At 40.7% G+C, this 19,320-nt stretch overlaps 1 protein-coding gene across 1 annotated transcript in view; it reads left to right on the forward strand.

Moving 5' to 3' along the window:
* Window positions 1-19,320, forward strand: part of ALMS1 (ALMS1 centrosome and basal body associated protein) — a 132,436-nt gene that overhangs the window by 83,690 nt on the left and 29,426 nt on the right. The window contains exons 10-13 of the mRNA XM_054029647.1: window positions 1,677-3,438; window positions 4,856-4,981; window positions 7,280-7,450; window positions 11,735-12,702. Coding sequence (XP_053885622.1) covers window positions 1,677-3,438; window positions 4,856-4,981; window positions 7,280-7,450; window positions 11,735-12,702 — 3,027 coding nt within the window. The remainder of the gene's footprint in view (window positions 1-1,676; window positions 3,439-4,855; window positions 4,982-7,279; window positions 7,451-11,734; window positions 12,703-19,320) is intronic.

A 19,320-nucleotide genomic window follows, 5' to 3' on the forward strand; every position in this document is an offset into this window, starting at 1 on the left:
TTACTTCAGCTGCCCATGTTAGCAAGATAGCACGCCAGTAGATGAAAGACAAGAGATCCGACAGATTGAACATCATGTGACCAGGAAAAGGAATCATCAGAAAGTAGGGCAACACTTATTTTCTGATTAATTGATGGGCTATACCATGTTTTATTTAGTTTTTGCTTTATTCACCTGCCAAGGAAAGTCTGTTTTTATTTATCTGTCCTAAATTATTGTGCAGTTGCACATTTCATACCAGAGAGACCTGTGTTTCAGTGGTGGATTAAGTAATTCCTGTGTATAGTTTCAATGTTAATTTTACATTTGTAAAGTGCTTTGGGATTAAAGGTGTTCTATAAGTGTAGGATCATTATCACAATTAATATAAACTTTTATACATGATTGAAAACATTAAAAAAGCTGGCTGAGATTTTTAGCTGGTGGCTTTACTGGTAAGTAACTGGTGTGGTTTTAGAAATCTAAAGATTTCTCCCCTACCCCTCCACCCTTACTTCCAGTACAGTTGCAAGCAGTCTTACCAGTTTTTGTAAAACAAAAGAATGTTCCTATGGAATACAAGCATATTTTAATAGGAAAAAGATGATGTATGTCTCGAGAGTGAAAAGTTATTGCTAATTAATAGTGGCTTTTTAAGCACTGGATAGTTTTTTGAATTCTATTTTAATTTTCTTGTCAGTATGACATTGGCTTGCAGAAAGAGCACTATTGCTGATCTAACGCTTAGATTGCTGTTGGAAAGATTTGTTTCCTAGTGAGGAAAAAAGAGAACTATTGAATGTGAGAATTAAAATCACCAAACTTTTGAAGACTTTTCTCATGTATCAGTTTAAAGAACAGCTTTTTGCTTTGCTTTTATCAGTAATTGAAGCTTTCTTTGATTTGTGTGTGAAGCATACGTGCACTTAGAATCATAGAATATCCGGGTTGGAAGGGACCTCAGGAGGTCATCTACTCCAACCCCCTGCTCAAAGCAGTACCAATCCCCAACTAAATCATCCACTTGGCTTCTTAAACTCTGTTGGAGTGGAACAAGGGAGAATTTTTATGTGCCCAGTTTTATTTCTTAAAGTGACAGCTATGGTATGGCAAAATGTCTGACAGCAGTAGTGTCCGATAGTATCCAGTCAGGTTCTAAGTAGCTAGTGGCCTAACCATATCAATATTTGTTATTTCTTAATGTCTGGAGGCCCCAGTTGGGGATCTGAGTCCTGCTGTGCTAGACACAGTACAAATGAGAAGTAAGAAGACCGTCTCTGTTCCAAACACTTTATAATCTAGATTTATAACAAGATGGGACAGGATGGATGAAACAAACAGCTGGTGGGGTAGGGAAGTGGGAGAGCACTCCTCTCTATCTTAAGAAAATCTATATATTGTCTATTTTATTACAATAAAACCAAACCCTGAAGAATACTATCAGAAAGGTAAATTACAGTGGTGGTATTGTATATTGTGGCATTGAAACTGAACTGACTGCTTTTCTGGCATACATGAAGGCCAGTCTTGTTATGTTTACAGTCATATTAGCAGTTGTGTTCCAGAATGTGTGTATTTTCTGTGTGATGGCAAAAATAGGGTTATCATCAACTTTAGTCCTTACTTGAATTGTTAAATTCTTATTGCACAACTTATTTTTTTTTTCAAGAATCTTTGTGGTTTTTTTGCATTTACAGGATCCACGGGGAAACCATTCAGAGGCTACATCGAGTCACAGCCATAGTCCGAGGCAGAACACAGGACACTTCAAATCTCCAGTTGGCAAACAGTTGCAAATTGACAGCCAGACACAAGATTTCAAACTTAATGAGTCTCTAGAGTTAAACACAAGACAGGTCACACCAATATATAGAAGTGACCCTGCTGATTCTTCACCACTAGATGATGCACAGTTTAAAGCTTTGAATACCATCCAAAAACATATCCACCATCAACTGCAGACGCTCAGAGCTAATCCCTTTGATGCTAGCATTGAGCTCCGCACACCTTTGTGTAAAGATATGGACAAATATTTGATGGGATTGGTGGATGCTTCCAGTGCACCAACAGAAGAGGACGTGATTCTTTCATCTCAGAAGAAGCTGTCTACAGAAAAACCTTCTGTAGAAGTTGCCAAGCAGATTACTTCCATCACTTTTGCATCCCGTAAACGTTCCCAGTCTCCTGTAGCTTCCACTGTCCTTAGTGCCAGTCTCAGTGAAGATACTCTTCATGGTATAATGCCTTTTGAAATTGGATCTGTTAGTGCTAAAGAGCAAAGACCTGGCAAGCAACAAGTGGAAAGTCCTAAATCATGTCCTTCATCAAGCCCAACAGCCACTCACTCACTTGATAATGATTTTAAGTTTAGTGCAGATAAAGACAGGTTTCAGCATGTGCCCATTGCTGTTGGCAAACTTGGAACTTCTCAAGAAAAAGACATTTTATCAGGTCAAGGTTCTAAAACCACATACACTGACCAAAGACTTACCCTAGTTGCAGATAGAATTGAGAAAGCTGAATCTTCCACTCATGATACTCTTGGGTTGGGCAGACATAGTGCCAGATTTTCTGGGGTTGATCATGATATGAAACTAGATCAAGAAGTAAATGTGTTTTATCAACCTTTTTCCATGAGTCCTCATCAGCAGGGAAAGATGAATCTGTACAGCCAGGTTCCATTTGCAGATAGCTCAGAAGGTCCAGTTCATAGCCTACGAACCCTTTTGCTTAAAGACCATGGTACTTTGTTGGAAAAGGAGGATAAACTTTCTTCTGATATGTTCTCTGTCAGCCAGACAAATGTTGAGACCGGACATGCCAATGTGGTACATTGTTCCTCCCCAGATAAAACTGTAACGGCCATGCCTGAATCTCCTTCATCTCCAACCAGGAAAGCACTGTCTTGTGTCCACATAACTCTCTCCCCAAAATGCAATAATTCAGAACTGTTCAGTATATTGGACACTGAAGCTGAAACAAGATCTAATGACAGACTTAAGACTGATGCTCAACAAATGCCTTTAAGCTCTCCCCCCAAAATTTTGTTAGAATCTGCCTCTAAATTATTAACTACTGAATCTATCCCAAAGGATCAAGGTTCTTCATACTTCCCAAAACCAGTATCTTCACAAGACTTAAGATATATGCCTCTGGAAAGTAGCCAGAGGGTACCATTCTCAAGGCAAGTTCACACCAGAGTTTTGGATTCATGTGGACATAATCTGCAGGATAATTTCAAGACCACAGTTTCTGCACAAACTGGAAAGGCAACATCTGATGCCATAACTCAGATAACAACAGAAAGTCCTGAAAAGACAACATTTTCAGCAGAGATATATGTTAGTACTGAAGATGGTGAAACCAGTACCTTTGGGTCCTCTCACCAGAGGGCATGTGAAATTGCTAACCTAGCTACTTCATCTCTGAACCACATTTCGCCTTCCCACAGGCCAGCTGGTGAGAAAATCAAAGTGTCTTCCATGAATCTACAATCTTTCCTTTTCCACACAACCTGTCAAGTCAAATGTTTTGATTCTTGTGCTCTTAGTGGGAGAAACACAAATTGTTTTTTTATGCACTTATTTTTAATATTGATATTTGAAATGATGCATATTAGAAATCATAAGGGTGCTCACAGACTTATGAGTTGGCAGGTAACTAATCGCATATTACTCTGTGGGCAAAATAATTTATTTACAGAGCTACTGAGAGAGAATGTGGTAGTGATGATGTATACCCCAATAAAATCTGAACTCACGTGGCAGATTAACTCACATTGGTGCAGGCAGTGGAAATTGTACCTCTTTGCACTAGTGATCACTGCTGCACAATACAGGTATATGTAGACTCATTCAGTTTCTATAATATTCCCTCTGTTCCAAACTCTGGGTCTCTCTCCTCTTTGAGGTGTTGTGTAAAGCAACATCAGTCAATCGTGTGCATATGGGATGAGAAGAGATCAGATGTCTTCAATATGTGAAGACCTCCAGCTCTGTTTAAATGGGAATATAAAGATATCTTTTCAGCTACTTGAACAATTGTTTATCTTCACTATTAAGAAGCACTAAGTGCTCCAGCCCTTGCCACCTGCAGCAAACAGAATCTTCCAGTGGAGCTGCACCATAGTTGTACGTTATATTTGTTGACCTAAACACAGGCCGGTGATTTCATTAGCTATTATTCTCTGTGAGCAATGTTGGTATGTGAATGAGCTTTTTCAATTTATTACAGGTCTGACTAGTCACACATTTTATTAATCTTTAAGGAATGTTATAAATGATTAAGCCATCCTTTCTAGCTATTAGCAGGTCAGCTTTCTAACTAGCAGGGAGACTCCTTTCTGATCATTCTTTTTAATGAGCGTATTCTCTAGGGCAGGGTTTCTCAACCTTTTGCTTTGTGAGGCCCACCCCGACATGCTATAAAAACTCCAGAGCCCACCTGTGCCACAACAACAGTTTTTCTGCATATAAAAGCTCAGGCCAGTGTTAGGGGGTAGCAAGCAGGGCAGTTAGCTGGGGTCCCATGCCACACGGAGCCCCATGAAGCTAAGTTGCTCAGGTTTTGGCTTCAGCCCTGGGTAATGGGGCTTGGGGTCCCAGACTTCAGCACTGTGCTGCATGGCTTTGGCTTTCTGCCTGGGCTCCAGAGCGTCTAACACCGGCTCTGCTTGAAACCTGCTCACAGCCCCCCAGGAGGTCCCAGACCCCTAGTTGAGAACCGCTGCTCTAAGGAAATAGTAAACTGCAAATTGAACATAATCTATGCACCACATCTTCCAGGATCTCTTTGGGTCCTTATCTATGACCTCTGCTTTATTACAGTATTAGGCTTTGTTGATTTCTGTTAATTGCACTGCTCTCCATTCTTGCAGATCAGCCTCTGCTGCTGCCATATAAGCCTTCTGGAAGTTCTGAGATGTACTATGTTCCCCATCCGATGAAAGGACCCAAAATATCTCCTGTCAGGTCAGAGACCACTATTGAGAGCTCTCACTCAGGTATTTACATTTCTCAAAACTTTTACAAAACTGAGCCAAATTCTATCCTGCTTTGAATGCATAGTTCTAAGCTCTTGCTGTAGTCAATAGGGCCAAGTATGCATAATCTAATTGCAAAATGTCCCAATGAGTTAAATTCAGCTCTGTTACAACATGCAGATCTTGAGTAACTCCACTGATTTTTAATAGTTACTTTATCTGGATTTACTCTGTGTAACTATGAGTAGAATCTTGTCCCAGTATATTTATGCCACTTACTTTTTTTAGCTTTGTAACATAAAGATGTGACATCTTGAATTTGAAAGATGTGGTCTAGACTTCTCTAGTCAGAGACTTCATTATCTCCGTCTGTTGGGACTGAAAGGAGAAATGTGTATGTGTTTCACATAACCTGAAAGATTTTCCTTTAGTTCTTCTCTTTCCACTTGGAATTGCTTCTTCATTTGGGCCTGTTTCATTTCTTCAGCAGTCCTCCCATCCATCCTGATCTAGTTCCCTGCTTTAAATCTCCCCTTAAAATGTTCCTTTTCTCTTTAGCTTGTTATGGATGCATTCTGAAGTGTAATGTGATACCATGTGTTAAGGAAGGTATATCATAGTTTTTAAGGTAGCCCCAAGTTAGGTGATTTCAGATTAGAAACTTGTTTTTTCTTAAAGCGGTTTATAGTTGTTTCAAAAACTGCTAGTGGAGTGGAAGAAAGAGAATGATTTATCAACATATTCTGCCCTGCTTCTCTCTAAATACGGTTGCTATGTACAGCATATGCTGCTCATAACAGACATTATAGACCTGATTTTCAGGTTTACTTCAACCTGGTCTCCCTTTTGGCACCCACAGAAATTTTCAGCCACAGTTAATGTTATGAAGATATTGTCTTAACTCCCTGATATACAGGTACACTGGATAATAAATACAGATACAACTGTGTCCACAGTTATTTTATCTGAAAAATTTACAGAAGTAAAAGCAAAGGTCAGGCTTTCAAATCCATCTCCACATGTTTCCTAATCTTCGCCCATTCTGTCTGCTGTAATGTAAGGGAGAAGAGAGAGGTAGATGTGATGCGTGTGCTTTTTAGGAACCAGGGTGCTAACAGTGCAAATGCAATGTAGACACGACACAGCTCAGGTTCTAGGAAACACTCAACAGTATTTTTGAAAATCTGATTTTACATTCCCTGCTGCAGTTAGGACTCGTAGTTCATGAGAAATATCTGAAGAAAATTTAGTTGAATAAAGCCACTGAATGTAACTGGATAGTGTTGCCAAAGAATATAAATCAGTTAACTGTGTCTTTAGGCTTTCAAACTCATATGACACAGAAATGTGGTGCTGTGGGAACTCTGCTGGAAACATGTATTGTTGTTGTCTTGAGCTATTGTTTAGAGGCTGTGCAGACCTAGTTATATAGCTAAACAAGGATTCATTAGGACTAGAAAAAAAATCCCTTTAACTGCTGTTTCATACTTCTGTCAGCTTGCTTCATCACTTCTCTGTACGGATCCCAGAAAATGTCTGTTTGCATCAGTCAATGAAAATATCTAAAATTGAATATGAAGATCAGCAGGAGGGAGTCTGGATTCCAGAGTGTGTGACCTTAACCTCTATGTGCCTATCTGTAGTAAAATGGGTATAATACTTGCCTACCTCACAGGGAAGCATCTTTTGATCATGGGATCAGAGGCGCTATAGAAAAATTATGTACTGATAAGCTGCTGGTATTATTTCATTAGAACTATGTTGTTCATTAGTTGAATGCACTACTAATAATTCCTTACTCTGGCAATAAATTAAACTCCCTATGTTAGCTGCCTTTCAGTGATTTGCTTCGACATGAAAGCTCTAGGTCAGTGGTGGGCAACCTGCAGCCTGTCAGAGTAATCCACTTGCGAGCCACGAGACAGTTTGTTTACATTGACCGTCCACAGGCACGGCCGCTCCCAGCTCCCAGTGGCCACAGTTCCCTATTCCCGGCCAATGGGAACTGCAGGAAGCGGCGGCCAGCACGTCCCTGTGGCCTGCGCTGCTTCCTGCAGCTCCCATTGGCCGGGAATGGGGAACTGTGGCCACTGGGAGCTGTGTAATGTAAACAAACTGTCTCGTGGGGGCCAATGTAAACAAACTGTCTCGCGGCCTGCCAGTGGATTACTCTGACGGGCCACAGGTTGCCCACCACTGCTCCAGGTTGTGTCCTGGTTTGGCCTGTTCTTAAAACTGCACCCTCTTCGTACTGCTTTGCTTTAACCTCTTATTCATTATCATAAACTACTGTGACCATATTTCTTGTTTTCTTTATAGGATCAAATGATGCTGTTCCTCCAAATTTTCCAGCAAAGGTACTTGGTTCCATGGATGAGAATCCTCTAGACACTGTAGCTATTAAACATAAAGAGGGTATCTACAGTAAGAGGTCTGAGCCTAAGGTAGCCTGGGCAAAAGAAAAAAAGACACCACAAGAAGCTACTACAGGTAATTAGATTGCCCATGTGCATTTCTCTTTTCTGTATCTCTTACAGGTATAGCCTTTTATTTTATTTAAAGTGAATTTAGTGATGTTGTATTATAGCATCAGGGGTTCGGCTCTGGTTGCTACAGTTTCAAGCTCAACAGAATGAAAGTCACCTCTGCCACTTGTTTCAGATGTAGAGCCTTTAGGAACACATGAAGACCAAGGATAGTGACCACACTCATTCACAAGTACAAGATCTAATCTGTTTTACAAGTTTTATTAAAACAATAAGTAAAGTTACAATCACCTATGCATATAGGAAGCCCATAACAAACTATGCAATAATTATAACTGTAGTCATACTCCCATCCTCAATGTTATTCTGAGGGTCTGATGGATGGGTTGCCAATTGATCATCAGGAGAGAGGTGGTTCCTATTGGAGTTTTCCTGTAGGTAAGTCATTTTACCCAATCTCTTATCATGTGATTCTGTCTACACCTAATACTGTGTGCATCTGCATGAAGGTGTCAACACTCATTTTCCTTATCTGTGTTGTGCCCCCCAATAATATTGGGGTGCCCCATTTTTCATAGGTTGTTTTATTCTCATTAGCATCTACACACATGTACCCTGATGTCAGGACATATTTCAGAAGAGATATTACAACAGGGTATCAATACCTCATGGTCTTACAAAAATTGACCGCAAGGTATTGTTCAACACCATCTGTTGGCACATCTTTCTCGTGATCCTGTGGCATAGGGTCAGTCTTTGGTTACTTATGTCAAGCACTTCTTAAACATATATGGCCTAGAATGACTAAGCTAAAATCTTACAGGCCTCAGCCTATAGGCCTTGAGTTTCAGCCTGTTTTACTTAGATACCTAATGCATTCTTATCACTTCTAAATACTTATCAGTCTTATACTTCTATAATCCTACAACTTAAATCTATTAATTATATGTAACATAGCATATGAGTTAATCATAACATCATACAGTACAACAATATATGGATAAAATGAACTAATTGGCTACACAGGAGAGTGTGTGGTTAGAGCACAGGACTAGGAGTTGTACTCTCACTGATTCTCATGATCATGTTATTTGTCCCTCTCTGTCCCTGAGCTCCCCCAGTAGCACAATAGATATAATTACAGTTAACAACACACAAGAGGTGCTGAAGCTCAGGTAAGGTTTAGTAAAATGCTTTGAGGTCATCCAATAAAAGGCACACACAGTGCAAAGTATTCTCAGTCAAGTGTGGAAAATGATCCTGAGGTTGCTAAATAGCAATTTCTTGGTAACCAAAATGTGGCAGGATGGCTCCATAGACTTAGACGTTTTGTCCATGCCCAGGGATACCGGATGTCACATTGCCAGGTACTGATTCGTCTCTATAAGTATTGAATATTAATATCTGTTGGGTTTACTGTATCTTTTTTTCCTCCTCTCTTCCCCCCCACCCCCCCCCCCCCCCCAGCTTGGGTTGGCTGATATTAAAACTAGAAACTGATTTCTAGAGGCAGAAGCTCACGTTTATCATTTCAGCACTGCTACAGGGGACACTGCACCATTGGAAGCATTACTCTTTGATGAAATTAAGTGCATATTTTTATATTGAGATAATTATGAAGTGTCAATTATCCCATGGCAGTAGCTAAAATTAGTCTTGATCAACATTCCAGATCTTGCTCCTATTTGAGTTGTTGGGAGTTTACCAACAGTACAAGTAGGATCAGGGCTTTCATTGACGTCAGTGGAAACTGCTCCCTCTTGTTCCTGGGCAAAATGTGTCCTATGCTTTTTACTCTAAGTGGAAAAAATTGCTGAGTGACTGCCATCTCTACTGCTTGCAGATATCCATTCCACTAGAGTTACACTTAGTGCTCTATACAGCATTTTGAAATACTCTTTGTACCAAACAAGAACGGAAAAAGTTACAATGAGGTAATGTAATTTATGTCCACTAATGAGGGATGAGACCAGAAACACATGAGCGCAAAGTGGGTTCTGAATTACATGTCTGATTTCTCTGGAGCCCATTTTTTCCTCTTAATATCACATAAACTTGTTAAATGAAGAACTTCAATGCAATGGATGTTTTTGGAGTACTTCAGTGTAATTATTGTATTCCTGAGCAAGTAGACAGTCCAACCTGATGGGGGTGAGGTCATTCCAGGAGACCAGGCTAGCACATCAGTGGACGTTCCTCTTGATCAAGGGAGAAATCTTCCTTAAAGCTTTTCTGCAGCTTGAGTGGAGATTGTTTTGAGTTTTAAATATCCATGTGTATGATGTAGTTAAATATCCTCTTATGTTTACCTTGCTTGCTTGGTAAGCACATCTGGGAGCTACAGCTCCCATACATTGAATTTGTGTAGTGTTTCCCTTCACTCCTACAACATGTCATCCCCCTCCTTAAAAAAAGTAATAGCTGGCTTCCCAGTCTGTTTTCTGTGTGGTGTTCTTTGTAAAATGCTAGGCTACAGGAGTAAAAAGGATGATAAGGGAATGACCCTTTCTCTCTTGGGGAAGAACAATACTAGACAAAAAGACCAGTCTTTGAGGAAAGCCAGAAGTAAACCAATCCCGTTCAGACCAATGGTTCTAGTCTCCCATTTGGCCACTTCCTTAATCACCTTACAAGTATTGTATTAATACCCATCTTCTCCAGTTTAACTAGTAATTTCCCATGTGGTACCATATCAAATGTTTTACTGAAATCCAGACAGACTACATCTACTGCATTTTCCTTGTCTAAAAAATCAGTTATCTTACCAAAGAAAGATATTGAGTCAGTGTGGCATGATCTACCTTTGATACACCCATGTTGCATTTTATCCCATTTTCCTTTTACTTCCTAGACTTTAATTACTCCTTCCGTCAAACTCTGTTCTAAAGCTTTGCATATCATTGAGGTCAGACTAATGGGGCTGTAGTTTCTGGATTGCTTTCCCCTCTTTCCTAAATATAGTTACTACGTTGGCTATTCTCCAATCATACTGTACCACCCTCGCTTTGATAGGTTTATGAAAAATCCTTGCCATCAGACTAACAATTTCATGTGTCAATTCCCCCTCCTCCTTGACTCCCCCATCTCCCCAGACCTGAGTATATTAAGCTCTTTGAATTCTGTTTCCACCTCAGATGTGGTAGTTTCTGTTTCAATACGCTCATTCCCATTAGCCATCCTGCCTTTGCCCCCATGTTCTACATCATCATCTTATTGAAAACAGGCAAAATAAACATTTAGTTTTGGGGCCACACCTAGATTATCCTTAGTTTCTACTCCATCCTCACTGCACATCACTTCCTTTTTTTTCCTTTCTCCTTTTTGGCTAAAGAACCTTTTACTCTTTGTTTTAATTTCCTTTGCAAAGTCTAACTCAGGTTGACTTTTGGCAATTTTCACTTTAACCCTACATTTTCTGACCTCCAAGATGTATCTTTTTTTGCTGATCCATCCCCTATTTAATTCCTTGTAGGCTCTCTACATACTCATAAATACCCTTTTAGAGATGATTATTCATCCAGTTAAGTCTGGAGCCTTTCCTTACAAGCATTTTCTCTTTTTGCTTGGGATGCATATTCCTACAGCACAGTGCATGCATACAAAATACATTCAGATTAATTATAATCTCATTTATAATACATTGTGTAGTTATTTGAAAACACAGGTCATTCTACATGCATTATCTTTTGGTGGGATTTCCTTGCAGCTGTTCTACTTTGGGTTGAGTAATCCCACCAGATTTTACAAGCTAAGACTTGGTCAGTACTTCTGTGGGATACCTCCAAGATGTACACAGGATGATACAGAAGGTAGCATCACTTATAAATGGCATTCTTTTAAGTTACTAGCATGGCACTGTATACTAAGGGTTTTGTCGTTTAGAAGAGCGGTACAACTGAGTTTCTGGCTTCTTGTCATTGAAAATCTTATGGCACTTTTTGTAAGAGTAAATGTTAACCTCAGCATCCTGTCCATATGCCAGTTTAGGAAATTACATACTGCATGTTTAAATTCCTCCTGAAATTGTAATTGGTATGGTATTCCCCTTCATTTTCTAGCCTAAATGTCTGTATAAAACTGCTGTGCACTGTTAATAACTTAGATTCCTTCCCAGAGGTGGTTGCATTTCAGTATTGTGTGAAGTGACTCATATATACCTGTAGTTGGTAAACTGCTTTGGGAGTCCTTTGGAATGAGAGTTGCCCTATTTATAGGAGACTGTTTCCGAAGAAGCCAGTAGCCATCATTGGGAGGGAAAAATAAAACAGCAGTTTTCTTTCTGTTTCAGAGTCCATGAATCATTTGGAATCTGTAAAAACAACTCATTCAGTTTTCAAGTCAGCCCAGTTTTACCTTCACCATCCAGTGCCCCTGCAACATGAGAGTTACTTCTCTAATGATGAATCTTCAGAGGAGTGCACAGATATTGGACGCACTGGACCTTCTTCAAGAGATTTCTTCCAAAACTGGAGAGCTGCAAAGAAAGATCAACACTCCTTCTCTGTTTACCCTCAGATGGGTGAGGAGGATGAATTCTCCCCACTAACTGCAAAAGTGGATTATAGCAAGGTTGAGGACTTGAGACTCAATGCATCTTTGGGGACTGAAGCTTCAGGGAAAGAGCTTGTACAAGAGGACCAAAAGAAGGTCAGAGATTATCTGCTATCAAGCAGCCAAAGGACTGACTTAGTCAGGAGACACAAGATGGATCTGCCACTAAAACAGAGTACCTACTCCACTGGCAGTTTGGATGAGCTTTGGACTAAGTTTTTAGAGCGTCAGAAGAAGCACCACCTCCATAATCTTAAGAGCAGCAATGAGCTGTCCCTAGTGGAACGCCTTGATCGACTGGCCAGAGTCCTCCAGAATCCCGTTAGGCATTCACTAATGCCTACAGAGAATGGCAAGAGCAATATTGGAGAGAAAACTAGGGGAAGAGAGCAGAAGAAAATAAGACGTCAGGACAAGAGGGTATATGAAAGTAACCTAGACTCTTATAGAAACGTATTGAATGCTGAAGAAAAATCAGATACCAGTTATGATGAAAAAAGACAAGCTGAGTCTAGACAACAAAGGGCAGGAGAGAGAACTATCAATCACATGAAGAGATTCTTGAAACAGAAATATTTAGATCCTCTGAGTGACACCTCTTTAGAGACCATGCCTACTAAAGACCCCGTTGTGGTGACAGATTCTACCACCTCTGAATCAGACACGGTGACCCAAACAGAGATGGAAACAACTTCTCAGACTGAGGTGAGCAGTTCCATTTCCACCATTGACACTGCCAGGCTGATCAGGGCTTTTGGGCATGAAAGAGTGTGCTTGTCACCAAGACTGTCTGAACTGTATTGCACCATCAGTCAGCAGAAAAGTCGCTCTGAAAAGTGGGACAAGGGAAGAAGTAAAGTAGTGGGCTTGAAATATCCTAACATGACTTATGCTGAGCGACATAGAAAAAGAAAAGATACCCAGGTATGTGATCAGTTAAACCAAGAGGCAACTTAACCGTTTTTTTTAATAGCTTTGTTGATGCTGTATCATAAACAGAGTGGAAAATGTAGTAATCGTTCCTTATTTGGAGAATGGTTGACACTGGCCTAGATAGGGGATTGTTATAGGATAGGCTTCCCTCACCAGTGAGAAAAGTAGCCCACAAAACAAACCAAGTTCTTCTCCCTTTTCCCAGGGCAGCAAAATCAAAATCAAGTTCTCCCCTTGTCAAGGTGCATCCTTGCCTCTAGATATACCTTTCTTCCTGGACACAGCATTGCAGGGGACTTGTACCCTCTTGTACCCCATGTGGTGGCCACTTTCTCTGACACAGTGACCACTCCCATTTGGACCTCCAGCCAAGTCATATAACAGTTCAGTCCCGTTCTGTGGTTTGGCTTCACAAACAAAAAGGTCCTCAACTTCAACTTCAGTTCTTTCCCCTTGTCAGCTTACTGGCCCCCCACCAAGCTTTTCTCTGCTGGGAGTCCAAATACCACTTACGTCGGCCTTCTGCCCCCCACAGACCCTAGCTGAGGGCTTCTGTACACTCTGGGGCCCCACCACAGGAATTAACCCTACTCCTGTAGCTCTGCTTCCTGGCCCTAGCCTTTCCCAAACTAGTGGATCTTCTTCCAGATCCTTCCCAGGAAGAGAGAACTCTCCCTAGCTCCTCTCTTGGGTTTCTTCCTCTCTCTTGAGCTGCCTCTGCTCCTTATACAGCTTAGCTTCACCTCCTCTGGCCAGGAGGCAATTAGTTAATCACTTCCCAGCTATGGAGCATAACTAATTAGGTTCTTGCCCTTGTCTTACAGGCAATGGGGAATTAAGCCCCATCACACCCCTTCGTTCATTTCCTTCCTTTGCCTCCTACTTAATGTCTGTCAGAGACCCTGTAGAGCAACAAGCTACAAATATATCCGCTCTCCAAACACTTAAATATTCCCTGCCCTTTTCCATATTTCTGCAGATGAAACTGGGAAGGCAGGGTTGTGGAATTTGGCTCTAGCTGGTGACCCTTGCTACGCTGCCTGGGCAACTTCTGGGAGTCATCAATCCTACTTTGCACAATTGGAATTAATATTATGTTTAATAATGAGGTATTTAGATGAGACGTCTGAACTTTTTACTTTTCTGATTTATTTTTTGTATCTGTAGAACTGTGGATGTAGATGGCACTTTAGACTGTAAGATTCTCAGGGAAAACATCTGTCAATCTGTCTAAAGGCCTGATTCAAAATTCATTGAAATCAATGGAATCTTTCAGTTGATTTCAATGGACTTTAGACCTAGCCCATAGTTAGGATGAGAAATGGATAACTATCAAAAATGTGGCATGATCTTAGGTTTGATGAAGATTACAGTATAGACTGTGATATGTTCTGGTGTTTGTATAGTATATCTTTCTGGTTCCTGTATTTTGTTAATGTTAGAATATACTATTTAATTTTTGAGGGAACAAAATGGTGGTGTATCAATGCTAATCTACATTTCCATTTTATTAGGATATACTGTCGACTTTTGATGAAAGCAGTTAATAAATCAAAAGTCTTTAATGTGTCTCTAGCAGGTTATTGGGTATTGTCTGGGAGGAAGTGAGCCTTTCAAGGCTCTAGCTTATTTAAAAAAAAAAAAAAAAAAAAAAAAAATTTTTTTACCCCAAATAATCCTGAAGTTGCAGTGATAGTCAGAAAAGTGACTTTCTAAAAGTGACATTCAGATCCCATATTTTCTGACACTCAATAACTTTTAGATCAAATGTGCTTGGTTTACAGGTCAGGAACTGATTCCCTCCTTTGCCCCTCTCAACTAGCAGCTCAGCAAACTCCACCCAGGCTTTCTGTTCTTTTTGGTCATTAAACATCACCAGAGAGATAGGTTTAGTGGAATGAACATGGGACTAGGGGCTAGGAACTCTTGAGTTCTAATTCGAACTCTGATACTGTGGTTTTGGGAAAGTAACTTGATCTCTTTGATGGAGTGTCCCTATGTATAAAATAGGGATAAGAATCAACCTCAAATGAGGTTAAGAGAAAGTTGGTTCAGCTATGTACAGAATTACAAAAAAAATTAGACTATTTTATAATATTTGGTATTTATCGTACTTTCAACATTAATTTATAGTGCAGAATGCTGGGGAATGAGAAAGTATGACATGTCCAAATGGTATTCATTCCATACAACCTGCCTCAGAAAAACCCTCTATCTTTTGGCCCAGAACAATCTCAAACCAAGATCTATTGACAGTGCAGCCAAAAGGATCTGAGCACCATCATTGCCAGGTGGTGTTGGAGATGGATCGGTCATGTGCTTCGGATGGAAACTGATTCCATCACCAGAGTAGCAACAAGATGGACACCTGAAGGCAAGCGAAAAAGAGGCCGCCCAAAAACAACATGGTGAAGAGCTGTGGAAGCCGAGTTGAAAAACCTGGGGCACAGCTGGGGAACCATTGAAAGACTTGCCAGAAACAGACAGGAGTGGAGGAGCTTTGTCACTTCCCTAAACGCCAGAGGCGTAACAGGAACATGATGATAACCAAAACCTAAGGCAGAGTTTCTTTGAATCTTTAGGTAGACTAGAAATCCAGCTTGCCTTTCTATAGCTTTATTGGCTGTTTAGTGCCAACAGTAGCTAACTGTTGTTTGTTGTAATTAAGATATGCAGGATTCAAAGGCAGACAGGCAGTAGACTATAACCATCATTCTCCTACAAGTGATTGTCCGTATGTGCATTCCACTAATGGTGGGCACGCGACCTGTGCACTTGAGTTTGGAGTCTTTTGGACAGCACTGTTCGTAGGCTGTGCATAAACTCTGTGTCTTTTATGCCCTCAAATCAGGGTACAAAGAGTTGAGCACACCAATTGCCATTCAGTTCCTCTCACTGCCTCCTGGCTTCAAGACGGAGAAGCTTGCTGTCAGCGGTTAATGAACTGCTAGTACCTTTTTCAAACTTGTGTATAGCGTAGTTAGAGATAGTAATTGCCTTGTTGGCATTTTGTTGATTTTATTAGCTTTGTTTTACCAGACCTAAAGTTTTTCTGCTATGAGATTGGCCTCAACCAAATCTCCTGGATTCTGCCCCTCCTGTGAGGGTACTGTGCCCTTTAACGTTAGGCACTTCAAATGTTTATTTTGCTTGGGGGAAATTACACAGTCTTGGAAATTGTGCCATTTGCAAGTGCTTCACAAGTAGTAGTTGCAAAGAATAGGGAAGTGTAGCTGCAGATCTACCTTATGAGCAAGCCCATTAAGTTGTTATTGGGCATTGGGTTATATGACCCACCTGTGCATGATCTCTCATCACTGAAGAATGTGAGTGTTGGATCTCTGGCCCGATAGGCTTCATCGGTTTTAGCACCAAGATCAATCTAATTTGATACAAAATCATTGTCAGAAAAGAGACGGGGCACAGATTCTAGAGGCATATCTCCTCCTAAGATCTCCTAAAAGAAGAAAAAAGTATCCCCTCCTGATCACTCTGTCTGTGTGTCTCCCAGCAAAGTTCAATCTCATCATGGTGCCAGTGCATCAGCACCGAGAAGAGGCTTTTCTGAAGAGGTTTCACAAACAGCACTGCCAAAAGCTCCTATATAGCGGAGCTTCGTTCTTTCAACTTCCCACTCTTCAGCATTGGCACCGCCTAAGACTGATCCGGCACCACATACTCTGGTGCTACAGACTATGGCACTGCAGCTTCCAGCACTGGCAATGTTGGTACTGAATGTGCAGGCACCATTGATGGGGGATATCTCAGAACCATTCCTATTGTCAACTCTCCGATGTTGACAGCTCTGACAGATCTTTCTGTGCTACAATAAAGGGAAGATCCTCAATCCAGATCTGAAGTCCTGTTTGATAATTGGGTCTACAATTTATCCTGATTGTAAGTTCAATTGTGAAAAGTGAGTGAAAGTTCATAAAATGTCACAATAACCTGTAACAACAAATGTTGATAGGAAAATGTATAAAAGGGAGATAGACTGAATGAGTCAAAAGAAAAAGGTCTGTTGATATAACTCAAGGACTGTTAAGCTCATGCTTGGTAAACAAGAGGAATGCGAGACTGGAAATCAATGGACCAAAATTTATCTGTTGAAAATTAGCCCTAATTGGTGGACAAAATAAGGAGGGAGGTGGCCTATTCCAACCATCACTCCCCTATAGGGTCCTTAAAAGAAAAGACTTCGGGACAAAAGTTGGCTAGAAGCAGACACAACACTTCCAATTGCAGACAGAAAGAAGGGGAAGGAACAAGCTTCGCCATTATGGCTGCCACCCCCACAGTTTCCTGGGATCCCTGGATCCATCATGACTCCATTTGGCTTTCGTTGTCGTGATTCTGTGAGATGTCCTGACCAGACCCTGCCAGAGAGATGACTACAGATGACATTGCCACCTCCACTGACTCTGGCTGAATCCTGAGCACCCCCTGGGATGTGAGACTCCTCCCCCACCATGTGTCCTTTTTCTTCCCCACCTTATTCTCTCTCTTATCCCTATCTTTTTCCCTTCTGTCTCCTTTCTGGATTAGTTGGCCAAGACTGTGTATTTTGCAACACTTTTGTAAGCCTGTGACCAGAGAGGCAGCTAAAAACAATGCCTTAATCAGTCCAATGCTAGTAAGTTTGCCAGGTCTCAGAGTGATGGAGAAGACCATGTGCTGTGAGGTCACAAGTTAAAATAAATACCAGAGACAAAGCTGCATTTTCTATCTTTGCTGTTTTTTTTTCTCCCCCCTCTTGTGTGTGTTTGTCTTGCATTGTCTTTTAGGAAACAGAATCAGACTTCAACAACAGTAATTACAACAGCTCCAACCCATCTCAGCTGACTTTTTCTCTTTTTTCACCCAAACAGACAGTTATTACCATTTTTGATACCATCTAAACGTGTTTAAAAAAAAAAAAAGTCTCCCTCCTCCCCCCTTCTAAAGACTCATTAAAGGAAAGGGAACAATGTATAGTGTTAGAATGAAAACTTTTCTTAATACTTTATATTTCAAATGCTTTAAGGCTTTTTTCCTCTTTTTTCTGTATCTTTTAATCAAAGGTTAAAAATAATTTTCAATTGTATTTTTGCCATGGTACAAAGCAGGCTGAGGTCTCTGCATACCAAACCCCAAACCTTGCTTAACACTGCTTACTGTTGTACAGTAACAGGGTCGTGTTAACACCATTGACTTTGTCTCCATTATTTCCCACTAAATTAAAACAAAAGTCCTTTCATCTCATGGCTTGGCTGCTGGATGAATGTCAAAGGTACAGAAGTCATGATCTTCACCTTTCTGAAGTATCTTCGTGAACCGTAGAAGAGATTCAGTGAGACAGACCTACCTGACAAAATGGACAAGGTTTTCTTGTTGGTGTCTCCAGAAGCCCCTGTATCCACAAGCAACCTCTGTGCCAGAAATCTTAAGACCGCTTGAATAGCTCAATCAGAATTCACCTGGTGGCTATTTTTGCTCATCATCCTCCAGTGGGTAGACACACAATGTTATCTCATCCAACTGTGATCAGATTTTGAAAGGTCCTAAGGTGTTTCCACTTGTTAAAGAACCAATTCCACTGTGGGACCTTAATTTAGTTCTCTGAGCTGTGATGGGCCCAGGTTTTAAGCTGATAGTGGTGTATTCCTTGTTACACTTATCAGTTAAAACACCATTCTTCTTAGTCATTTACCTCTGTAAGGAGAATAGGCGAAATCCAAGCATTAGTGGCTGACACTCTTTATACTGTCTCTTATCCAGACAACGTACATCTGAGGACACATCCTAAGCTCCTGCTGAAGATGATCAGAGTTTCATCTGAACCAGCAAATTCACCAACATATATTTCTTCCTAAGCCTCACGCTTCTAAAGTGGAGGTTGTGCTGCTGCACACTCTAGATGTCAGGCATGCCTTGGCATTTTATCTGCAAAGAATGAAAATCTTTAGATCTTTGCCCAGACTCTTTGGCTCCATTGTAGAGAAGGTGAAAATCAAAACCATCTCATCTCAGAGACTACCAAGATGGATTTCTCATTGTGTGAGAACTTAGGAGGTGACCAACATGAACCCTGTTATTACTACTCAGAACTTGCTTCACCAGAGCTTAGGCAGCCTGAACAGCATCATTGAAAAAATGTGTCTATTTTGGACATTATGTAAAGCAGCCACCTGGGGTTCTAGTCACACCTTTATTAGACATCATGCTATCACTTAAGCAGCTTAGTCAGGTGCTGCATTTGGCAAGGCTGTCTTACAATTTTTATGCTCTTAAGACTAAGCTCCTTCCATTACAGTTGTCCACTGCTTGGGAGTCACCATTAGTGACGTATGTATATGTATGTTTGCTTGAAGGAGAAAGGAAAGCTACTTAGCTGTACAGTAACTGGAGTTC

Source organism: Malaclemys terrapin, chromosome 5 (genome assembly GCF_027887155.1).
Source record: "Malaclemys terrapin pileata isolate rMalTer1 chromosome 5, rMalTer1.hap1, whole genome shotgun sequence".
NCBI lineage: Eukaryota > Metazoa > Chordata > Testudines > Emydidae > Malaclemys > Malaclemys terrapin.